The sequence below is a fragment of the Trifolium pratense genome, linkage group LG6 (genome assembly GCF_020283565.1).
Source record: "Trifolium pratense cultivar HEN17-A07 linkage group LG6, ARS_RC_1.1, whole genome shotgun sequence".
Taxonomy (NCBI): Eukaryota; Viridiplantae; Streptophyta; class Magnoliopsida; order Fabales; family Fabaceae; genus Trifolium; species Trifolium pratense.
Window position 1 is genome coordinate 29929194 of NC_060064.1, and position 12484 is coordinate 29941677.

A 12484-nucleotide genomic window follows, 5' to 3' on the forward strand; every position below is an offset into this window, starting at 1 on the left:
GAATAGTGTTAAGAATTTCAGTTTACGTACTCAAGGATAAAGATGTTCTTATGCCATAGAATTGAATACTATTTTGCCATTATACCCTAAATTCTAATGGATATTAATCATCGCTATTTAAATTTGGGATATTACACAACTCTCCGCTACAAAAAGTACTATCTCTCGATGCCCTTAGGATCTAACAACCTGCTTGTTGAGTTGAACATTATTACTGTTCTACAGGGTGTCAAATTTTTTGAAAGGCGGAGGGTATCACAATTAACATGACGATCTCGATGTAAATAATTTGTAAGTACTTTTGTTTGTGGTCTATAAAACTTGATGTATAGTGTGACATTGGTGAACCATCGGTTCCAACTTCCAACTAATATTTTTTTGTATAGTTTTTTTTTTTGGTATATAGACGAAATAATAAATGAATATAAATTTACGCACACAAGTGAAGAAGTCAGAGTTCGAACCCCAATCATAACGTCAGTTCTAACAATTTTAATATTTTTTTTGCCACTAATAAAATACTAACTAAATAAAATATCTTTACAAAAAAAATAAAATAAAAAATGGGTTAATTTCAAAGAGTTGAAAACCTCAGCTCAGTATGAATCTGTGAGCATTCATTCATTCCTCCGCGCGTAGACTAAACCATAGTGAACGCCAACTGAGTCAGAGATGGCCTCCTCTGCAAAAGATGATCATCCAAGTAACTAACTTTTCTCCTTTCTCCAAATTTTTTCATAACTATAATCAACAAAATTTGTGTTTTGGTTCATATTTAGTTGAGTAGTGTGTGTGTGTGTGACTGTGAAAAATGTGTGATTTTTTGGCATGTCTATAAAATGACTGAGAAAATGTGTCAATTAAGATGTTTATATCTGATTCCTGATGGAAACAATCCTTTGGTTTACTTGCTTCGCGGCCGAACTCTGAGGCTCAGAAATTAATGCCAAAAAATAATGTTTATATCTGAAATGCCTTGTATTTTTATAACCCTGGTTTGGTACAATTGGGTTTACAGGATCTGTTAAAAGAGTTGCTGTTGTTGGTGCTGGGGTAAGGTAAGATGGCTGGTTGGTTGGTTGGTTTATTTCTTAATATCTTTAATTTGGCTGAAATGATTACTTCCATATATATTCTTTATCAAGTTAATGATGATTTATTTAACTTTTTTGTTGTTAATTTAGTTAGATTGATGGTTAGGAGTTAGGACTATGTTTGGCTTAGATGGATTTAGAATTGAATATCGCGATTATAATGAATTTAAGTATAATTGAGAGAACTGATTGCATTGTGCAACCAATTTTGTATGAAATTTGAAAATTAATTTACAAGGAATTATGTAATGTCATTTCGAGTTGTTTAATGGTTGCTAGCTATATGACTGAAATAAGATGATTGTTTGTGATGAAACCTGATATGGGTTCCTAACATATTGACTCGTAACTGTAACAAGTAAACAGAGTGTATGGAAAGCTAAAATGGAAGTCAAATGGAGCTTTGCTCCTTACAGAATCAAAAGCAGAAAAATGATAAGCTAGAAGATGAAGATAATCCCTAACTGCGGCGAATACAGATCAGCTCTGAACTGTGTGTATCCAATACCACCGAAAACCCAATCAGGAATTGCCAACCCGTCCATACTCTCCCTCCTCTCTATAATATCATTTCCTTCCCTATTCTCAGCATTTTCAACCCAATTCCCTTTTGACAGCTGAACATTTCGGTTAGCTCCCCTAACTTCCTCCGTAACAGAGTTTACATTCTCTAATTTATCATGCACCACTCTTAAGACACTCCTCTTATGCCCAAGACTGGACATCTAGAGCATGACCTGAGTGGTTTGATAATGGTGACCTGATAGCAAGTGGTCTAACGGATCTTGGATAGGCTCTAATATCACATTAGAATTTGAGTTGGACCTAACTCAACCTTACAAAATCGACTTGTAAGGTGAGGACTTCATCTACTTATAAACCCATGTTCAGACAATATCTCATCCAATGTGGAACTCTTAACACACCAATCCTTTTTCTTCTTTCCATTTTATACTTTTATTGGACATCCAATAGACACCCGTCAGCTCATCAGTTTGTATGCTCTATTAGATTCCATGAATGCTTTTTGGCTGAAATAAGATGATTGTTTGTATGCTCTAATCTATATTATACTTCATAAACTTTGGGTGCTTGCGCTCTCCATGAAGCACATTATAACCATTGATGCATTTGAGATTCTAAAAATTCATGACGTTGACACTGTCTAACTTTGTTTTATGGTGTCAAGTGGGCTTGCTGCGGCTTACAAATTGAAATCACATGGTCTAGATGTAACTGTTTTTGAAGCTGAAGGAAGAGCTGGAGGGAGGCTAAGAACTATTTCTCGAGATGGGCTAGTTTGGGATGAGGGGGCTAATACAATGGTAAGTTTACTGGTACAAGTGTACATAGCTCTTTAAATTTACAGTACACATGTAAGTAAATGTTGACTAGAAATTCAGTTCTAAGTGTATATTTGTCACGAGTCCATGGATTTTAGATCATATTATCTAATAGGTTGTACTTGATGAAACTTCAATTCCAATTTTTCATCAATCACGTTCTGCACTCTATTTTCATGAGCATCTTTTGTTGGAGGAGAAGGATTTCTAACAAGTTGCATTTACTTTTGGAAAATTGTGAATGTTACACCCAATGTTTTAGCCATTTTCAAATTTACATCTTGAATACATAACACATATTCTGAAATTTCGGTTAAAATAAATTATATTTGATAGGTTTTGACATCCCATAGGTAGACCAGGACTAGAAATGAGTCAGCCTTCTACATTTGATGGCACATGCTTCCCACATGACTTATGTATGAGATGTGAAACTAACAAATTTTAACATTTTTCAATCTAACCCAAACTTCAGCGGTTTAGTACTGCCAAATGAACTTCATGTATTAAAATTAAAATTGAAAATGAATTATAGGAGTTTATTTGTAATTTAACCTTTATTTGGTACCTGCTTTTAACATACTAATATAATAAGTTCTTACTTTTCATGTTTTGTCCTCTTTGTGCAGACTGAAAGTGAAACAGAGGTTAAAGGTTTGATTGATGCTCTTGGACTTCAAGAAAAACAACAATATGTAAGTTTTTTTGTTTTGGTTAGAACATAGTATCAGAGACCATGTTTTACCAATTATATAAAGCAATTTCCTTTCATTTATTTTCCCCCGATGATTTCTTTCTAATCTTTGGAGCTCCTAGAGCTTTAGCTCTTCAAAATTCAAATTGAATTATAATATGGATTTTGTTGTTTAAATTGTAAGTTTAGGAATATTGGTTATTGATCTATTGGGGTTTGCATATTTGTTCTGTTTATAATATAGATCTTTTGTTTGTTGTTACAGCCACTGTCACAGCATAAGCGCTATATTGTAAAAAATGGGGAACCAGTTCTGGTATGTCTTGCTAGTAACTCTGTCTTTCTAAAATGTATTACTATTTTTTCAATTTTGAATTAATTGGACATTGAAATGGGTTAACTTATTAAATCAGGTACCCACAAACCCTGCTGCACTACTGAAGAGCAAACTGCTTTCTGCACAATCAAAGGTTTCTTCCTCACATCTCTAAGGATTAGGATCTTGCATTCCAGCTTTTTGTGTTTTTGTAGTTTTCTCTTTTATTGTCTTGAAATGCTCTCTATTTGATTAATGTGACTTAAGCATGGGCCCACTATCTTTTCTGTTCAATTTCTTTGGCAACTGTCAGCAGATAGGAGTCAGTATTTCATTAGAGTGAACTAAGGGAAGAATTCCCCTTATTACAATATAGATAATAGAACATTGATGGTTTGTACCTCCCATTGCCGAAAGCCCTAATGCTGTCACTTCAATTGACATCTCATTCTCTCCTCTCTTCAATTATCTATTTACATTGTGGTCCTCCTTAACCTCTCTAACTACACGAGTCATGACGGGTATCTATCTGTCCAAAGAAATTCTGGCATGATTGCTTTCTTTGATTTATCTATTCTTCCATAAATAGTACAGACTCGATAACTTCTATTAATGACACAATAACCCCTATTAACTATATATTGGTTCTAATTTGAATTATAATTATATACACTTCCTTGTGAATACAACCTATTGTTGGAAACTAATAATGGTAGATTCCCTTTTGACATCCCCCTCAAATTATTGTGGCTGGTCAGGAAGCATGAATATGCTAATGAGAAATTGATGATAATGATGAGAAACTTCCTTGATGAATATAATTCATTTATCCTGCTGATTAAAGATAGTTTGCACACTTACCTTTCTAAATTTGCAGATTCGGGTCATTTTTGAACCATTTATGTGGAAAAGAAATAACTCCTCTACTGTGCGTGATGAAAATTCCGAAGAAAGGTTTGATAAACTTCAATAATGGCACCTAGTTCTACAAAACCTTGCTTTCTGTATAATTTATATTTTACAATAGCACAAAAGTGACATCTTTAGCATTTTTTCTGTGTTTTCTTCTCAGTGTTAGCAGATTCTTCGAACGCCATTTTGGGAAAGAGGTATATGTCACATTACCTTGCCATCACTCATTTGGCATTTTTCTGCTTATGGCTAATATGTTCTATGCTTATAGTGCACATTACATACATTTTCCAGCATTTATTTATTGAATGAGGGAAAACAGAGACATAATATTGTGAAATCGTGTGTTTCACCAATATAGGGGAGTCCATTTTATATAGGATCAAGGCAATAAAGACTAATTAAATATAGGAGATAGTATTCCTTTTTGCATGATATGATTCAATAAGATATGTCTATACAACATATACAAAGATCAAAATACATTTTCAACAATAACGAAAAAGTAAAAGTGATCTAGATGCAAGGGAAAAACTATTGCTTCACATTTCCGGAAATACCACCTATTTGTTTATTTGTTCATATACCAGGTTCGGCATGAAATCATAAATAAGCTCTATCAAGGATTGTGAAGCATTGGCTACTGACTTTCCTCCTCTATTTTTAGTAACAAAATGAACCAGAAGTAAGACCAAACTACTGAGACTGAGCAGCATAAACAAAGAGGGATTTGTGAATGAGAAATACAAGTCCACTCAAGCTGGAGCATATAAATCATATGCATGGCACTTGTCACAAATATAATTGAATCGAGGACCTCTTAGTGATATGGTGCTAGTTGGTCATTAGTTGACCAAGCTCATGGTGATGTCTGTTCATGTGATCTTTTCCATGATGAAATGGCAATCTATCTCATATGTGTGATTGTCTCATGGAAAATAAGATTGCCTCAATAATGCTTGATTATCAGTAATCAGCATCATTTGCATAGCCTTACCTCTGAGTAACACACAGATGAATTATGACTGTGTCCAGCTGTAGATGTAGATCCGGAGGACTGACAATAAGCAAACCACTCGGAGGCCTTAGAAAGATCTGTAGTACCAAAGGAAGCCATGATTGGTCTAGTGAATAGAAAAAGAAGTCACGAAACAGTATAAAAAATGACAAATGCAAAGGCTGCACAGTCAAAGGCAGTCTGTTTGGACCTGAAGTTGTAGGACTTGGACTGCCGGAGGACGGAGTTTACTGCGTCGTAAAGTGCGAGAACAGTGGTTGCACAGGCTGTCATGTGAGTTTCCATGCTCAAAAGCTTTGAGACCCTCGTGGGAGCATGTAAGTGAGCACAACGAGGTGGTTTTCTGGGTTTTGGCCGGTCTGTACTGTGCGATTCTGATGGTGTGGTGCTCGGTTGGAAACATTTCCAGAAACAATGGGAGCTGACGGTGGCAGAGCGAAAAAAGTGACTGGAAAAGTGTATAAGTGCTGGGACGAGGTCACCACAAAGAAGAAAGGGCAAACTGAAGTTGGAACCGTTTCTGAAAAGAAATGAAAAATACCAAAACACCCTTACCAAGGACAGATTTAAGGTTACCTCTAGTGGGCTCTAGATAGTAGATACCATGTTGAAGATATATTATTCTACTTATATATGATATAATACAATATTATAAGCCTATACAATATATACAAAAATCATAATATATATACATGTTCGATAGTTTTTTTTATTTTTTTATTTTTTATTTTCATCAAGTATTTATTGCTTCTAATCTGAAAAAATTATTTGAAGGTTGTGGACTATCTCATTGATCCTTTTGTTGGAGGTTCAAGTGCAGCAGATCCTGAATCTCTTTCTGTGAGTTGCTTCTCAAAATTTTAAATATTTCAGTTTAAATTAGATGTAACAATTTTTAAATATGAATTTTTGTCGTAAAAACATTGGATAATCATATAAAATGTTAATGCCTTCTTTCATATGTTTCAAACAGGCGCGCCATTCTTTCCCAGAGCTATGGAATTTGGAGAAAAGGTATTACTTGCAACTTTTTTATAGTACTCCAAATTAATTTAGGTGATGGTATTCAAATATTTTAGTCTTAGTTCTGATGATTATATGATTTTTTTTTTGTGAGGAGCAAATAAATACAGCACCAGTTCACCAAGTAGCTTAAACCTACAAATAAACAACACAAAAGAACTCCACCAAATTAATTAGGAAAACTAATAGCGCCTTGAACTACCTAACCCAAAACACACCTCAGCCATGTATAACAACCTGCATCAGTTATACAAGACAGCCAAGAATTGATCTAAGGCAATTACTTAGAAATCCTTGAAACTACCCCTGCTCCACAACACAAAACCTGATACCACACCAGATTTAAGACCGCAAATCCCCATTATGAGAACAAAACAACTAGACTGACACTCACTTAGTAGACCAAAAATAAATTTGGGCATCTTAGGATCTCGGACCATGTCACTCACGACTAACGGACACTTGAAGAAAATGAGATAGCGCATTCTTCAGTCCAGAGTCAAACGGGCATGGAATTTGAGATGCGACCAAGACACCACAAATATCGATACCGACTGCAAACTCCAGCTACAAACAAAAATAATAAACTGTGCAGATTTATGAAAGCTACTTGGTCTAAGATTGAATTTAGTCATATTAAAGCCAAGATAGACTCTCTAGTCTCTATGTCACCATCAGACATCACATACCAGAGCTGAAAGCCTGCTAGCCAGCTCAGATCAGAGAAAACAACTTGTAATGATACCATATGTGAAGGAATCCGGCTGCAGACTGAAGCACAGCACCTCCATACTATGATAAACCAATATACAATTCTGCAAATGTTTATGTTCATCAGCTCAGCACCCCCGCACTGATAAACCGAGTTACAATTCTGCAAATGTTTCCATGTGTTATGGACCAATCAGAGTCTCCCTAGAAATATAACATATCATTTCTTTTTATAGTTTCTTGGTTACTATATGGTGGATCCTCTACGTTTCAGGTATGGCTCCATTATAGCAGGGGCTCTACAATCCAGCTTATTTGGCAAAAGAGGCAAAACTGTAGAAACTAAAGGTGGACCAAGAAAAAACAAGAACCAGCGTGGTTCATTTTCTTTTCAGGGTGGAATGCAGGTATTGAATCATTGTGCAAATATTTCTCGTTTGAGTAAACCTCGTCCTGTGCTTGATTAGAGCCACCGGCCATTTCAATATTTTTTTCATCTTATTAATACATATCTTCCATCTCATTTGTTTAACTGTGAATCCAGCACAGACACTGACTGATACATTGTGCAAAGAGCTTGGCAAAGATGACCTTAAATTAAATGCAAAGGTTTTGACACTAGCTTACAGTCATGATGGAAGTTCCCCATCGCAAAACTGGTCTATTACTTGTGCTTCTAACAAAAAAACACAAGAGGTTGATGCAGTAATTATAACGGTTAGTATAGTTTTCTTTCTTTTGCAGCTTTGTTTTTTCCCTGAATGCTTGACAAACAATGATTTTCCTCAATTTGGATTGAATAATATAATATTTATACATTTAGAATAGTAGTTTTTAGAGTAGCATTAATTATGAACTTATGTTATTTGTTTCTATTTGAACTTATGTTGAATTGTTTGTGATTTGAATCTAAATATTGAGTTGTTTGTCATGTTTATGCGATCTTGCGATCTAAATCGTGATCTCGATAACCTTGCTCGTAAGAGTTAATTGGAAAATTTAACAAACTTGAATCTCTATTGATGGAGACCTGGATCAAAGTTTTATTGCTGCATTTTGCAATCTGCATAGGCTTCTAACGGTTCCACTGACTTTTATGCAGCATTATTCAAGCACAATAAAAAAACAAAGATTGTATTATTCTGCTACATATTTTTTCACAAGCATATTATGAGCCTTTTGTTGACTTGGTTTCTTAAGTTTTATTTACTATAAGAGAGACATTCTTGTCTCGCATTGTTAATTTCTACTATTGATAACTTTTGACGAGGTTTTTCTTATAACAAATAAGTTTGATTTACTTCTCGTCTCACATAGGCTCCTCTTGATAATGTCAAAGACATCCGGATCACGAAAAGGGGAACCCCCTTTGCACTTAATTTCCTTCCTGAGGTATACAATATTTCAACTTGACCTAGATTTCAATTGATTTACTTCAAAATTCATTTGATTACATTTTTAAGATGGTATCTCATGCTCTTCTTGCACCATTACTGCTTGGTAAGGATCATAAAAAATGCTATAGCCTAGTAAAATCTGTACATGAATTTTGAAAGGTTGAATTTTAGCAACATCCATCTCTAAGGATGATAAAAAAAAAATTATCGCCTAGTTCTTGTTTTAACAACAGCTTCAACACCTAATGCAGGTGACCTATTTACCACTCTCAGTCTTAATTACCACCTTTAAAAAGGAGAATGTAAAGAGACCTCTGGAGGGATTTGGAGTTCTTGTCCCTTCAAAAGAGGAACAAAACGGTTTTAAAACCCTTGGTAATGATTCCATAAGTTTATGGCTCAAGAAAACTAAAATAGGTCAAACTGTTTCTGACACACCTGCTGACTTATTTTACACAACAGGTACACTTTTTTCCTCTATGATGTTTCCAGATCGAGCACCCAGTGATACGTATCTCTATACCACCTTCATAGGGGGAACTCGGAACAGGGAACTCGCTCAAGCTTCAACGTACTTATACTGTTATACCTCTATTTGTAATCATATACTCTCCACAATCATATATGTATCTATTGCATTCTCTATGCCCGTCAATTATCACTCTCATTTGACTAATTTTTATCTAAAAGCTCAAACTAATAGTTTATATAAATTAAACAGAAAATTGATTAAATAGGAATGGCAATAGATACATTGGAGTGACGATAGACACTCCCAAAAACCCATTTATGTTGTCATTCTCTTGTTGGCCTGTCTTTTCGTGATCACCTTTCGTTACTAATTTGCTCATTTACTTACTGTAGTGACGAGCTTAAGAATATTGTCACTTCTGACCTGAGAAAGTTGTTGGGAGCAGAGGGGGAGCCCACATTCGTCAAGTATATCATCAATTTATTTTCAATACTTCATCTACTTTTATTTTCAACTAATACATACGGGTTTGTATTTTGATGTTAAGATAACATTTTTCTAATTATACTCAACTGCAGCCATTTCTTCTGGAGTAAAGGCTTTCCTTTGTATGGTCATAACTACGGGTCAGTTCTTGAAGCAATTGACAAAATGGAAAAAGGTCTTCCTGGATTTTACTATGCAGGTAAGTCCTTATGACATAGCTTCAATTCCAAATTCACGCATGTCCCGTCATTTTGAAAATGGGTCCTACCACATGAATATGATATACATAAATCAGTACGACTCGCATGAATTTTAACCAATAATTGAACGGAGTGTCAATGATGTGTTGCTAGCATTTCTAAGTAGATAAACCATAAATCATTTTATCACAATAAGCTAACCTGTAACAATTACGCAACCTACTCTTTTAAGTTCAACTTTGCTTGCATTCACAAGTGTACCAGTGGCTCGATCTAAGTTAACATGATACTTTGTAAGTGGGTGGAGCGACTAGTCAGATGAAGGCATGAGTCCGCATATGTGAAGTTGTAAATGCTAAGTTTCATCGGAGACCTCTTTTATCTTATTCTACAAGTTAGAATAAGATTTCACAAAATGTGATGTGAGCATATATACTACAAAACATTAAATTATAAATATTTCTAGTACTAATGAATTATAAATATTTCTGCAGGTAACCACAGAGGTGGACTCTCAGTTGGTAGAGCAATTGCCTCAGGTTGCAAAGCAGCTGATCTTGTAATTTCATACCTCAACAATGCTTCAGACAAAACAGTGTCTGACAAATGATCATCTAGATGTACGAACTGCATGCTTTCTGTTTACCAGATTTCCTTGTTTTAGCATCTGTAGACAATGTAATAATTATTACTATTATTATCTTTTAATAATGCTGAGTCCCCAACTTAATTTTGAAATAAAGTCGTTTACTGCTGGATGAAATTTTCTTCTGAAATGCAAACATCAAATAATCATGGACATATTCTCTTGCAAATATTTTTTATGGTACATTTCTCTTGCAAATTAATTTAGTGGTCGGGTGACAATGAATTTGAATGTCCTTTTAGCGGATGACTGATAAACAAACCGGATGTCCTTTCTTAATGTCTGTAAGCCTCAACTATGGTATTTGTGAATCAACGAATTCTAAATAAGAATACGTTTTGCTTTCACCACCAATATCTGGTCCACTGGATAGTCTAATCTGGTTCGGGAGTTAGTTTTGACATCAAGTAGTTTCAGTCTCCTCTCTTGATCACACAGAAGGAAGGAGTAGTAAAAAGGAATCTCACTCCCACACTGAAGGGGTGCGCATGTGCTCCTCAAAACAATACAATAAAGCAAAGGAATGGTGGTCATTGGTCAGTAGCAGCAAATTCAAAGTTTGGCTTTGATGGAATAATAATAATCTTAAGTGCCATACCACATTCTGTGCATTGCAAAAAATGGTCCCTATCTATCCTTCTTCACAAACGAACAAATGCTAGTAGCTATCTACCTTTACATTTTATCACTTCATAATTGTTGACTTATTAACGTAATCAAATGTTTTCATGTCACTAACAAAAAGACATAATAGTAATTTGTCATGATCATCATCATGTATGATTATGAAATTATTAAACTCTTGGTTTTGTTTCTTCTGATTGTGAGCTCAATGTTTTATTTTATTTAGAATAAGATACGAGACATTATATAAGTTAAGATGTGAGAAAGAAACAACAATCACATATAAACATGCTGCCTTAATAAATCATTGAATTTTCTCGATGCACATTTTGATGGTGGTTTAATTTCCAACATTTTGACAAGTTGACTCATGATCAACCAACTTGTGAATGAATAAAATGTGATTGTGAACGGAGTATATTTTTGTCAGTTGAACTATAATTTATGGACGAACCCAACTCAATTTTACAAGTGAATAAGTGAAAAATTCGTTATACTTGTATATATATATTGAAGAAGGATCAACTGATTTTGGAAATAAATACTCGGCATAGGGTACTCCGTTTAATAACTCATTTAAGTATTATGTTTCATTAATTTAACAATAAAAATACATCAACTTTATAAACATTAAATCTAATTAAAATGCTCAATCAATCATGTCAAAATCTTTGGTAATTTGCATCTTATTCACTATACCATAAGTAATAGAGACAAAATATCTGACTCAATTGGTCAGCTAAATGTGTCAATATATAAACCTAACCTCACATACATACATACATAGTTCCAATTAGTATGACTTAATTTGGACTAATTCCAAAATCATCTTATTATGATGGCGACTGCATCCGAAATTCAAAAAGGAACATGTGAATGCAATGGCATTCCTACAATTACCATAAGAATCATGTGACATCAAGTGGAGGGTATCCACTAAATGAGTAAATACAAACAAATGATGAGAATATATTAACTAAGGATGTTGGGCACGAGAACAAGACATCACAATTCCCAAAACAAGATTATGCGGTGCATAAAATGACAATAGAGAGGCACACTCCCACTCATCTTTAAAATCTCATTCTAAATTTGAAAATTGGTTTTTTGTCACTGTCCAAAATGTGAGGTGTGCATGTTAAATTGCTAGGTGTTGAAAAGTTGAATATTTGTGTTTTTTGGCCCCTGCTGAAGGCTTACAAGGCTTAACATAGGGCATAGGATCTAAGAATTAGTTTGTCTAAAATTTTGTTTTTAATTCCCTCCTAAATAGAAGAATGAAGATAATGAATGAAACTTGTTTTCTTAATGACTCTGGATCTGAGAAGGCCAATTGGTTCTGAGAACTAAGAAGCTCTCATTCAAGCTTAATCATAGATGTCTCATTGATGTTTATGAGAGACCTAATAATGCCCAAACCTCCAATTAAACCTTGTCTCAAGTCACATTGACAATTTTCATGCTATTAATACCACATGTCTAGATGAAATTTCTGATCCATTTGTCAATGGTACTTTGGAGACTGATGAACAAAGAATAAATAAGAAA

The 12484-nt window shown here is 34.5% G+C and overlaps 1 protein-coding gene across 1 annotated transcript; it reads left to right on the top strand.

Moving 5' to 3' along the window:
* The first annotated feature begins 542 nt into the window (after positions 1 to 542).
* On the top strand, positions 543 to 10429 carry LOC123891355 (protoporphyrinogen oxidase 2). The gene is made up of 18 exons (XM_045941212.1): positions 543 to 703; positions 1019 to 1058; positions 2284 to 2419; positions 3067 to 3132; positions 3397 to 3447; positions 3545 to 3601; positions 4325 to 4401; positions 4520 to 4556; positions 6152 to 6217; positions 6351 to 6391; positions 7386 to 7518; positions 7661 to 7828; positions 8429 to 8503; positions 8760 to 8883; positions 8971 to 9079; positions 9373 to 9447; positions 9559 to 9665; positions 10161 to 10429. Exons 1-18 carry the CDS (start codon positions 673 to 675, stop codon positions 10274 to 10276), a joined length of 1509 nt encoding a protein of 502 aa, XP_045797168.1. The 5' UTR covers positions 543 to 672; the 3' UTR covers positions 10277 to 10429.
* Positions 10430 to 12484: the final 2055 nt, after the last annotated feature.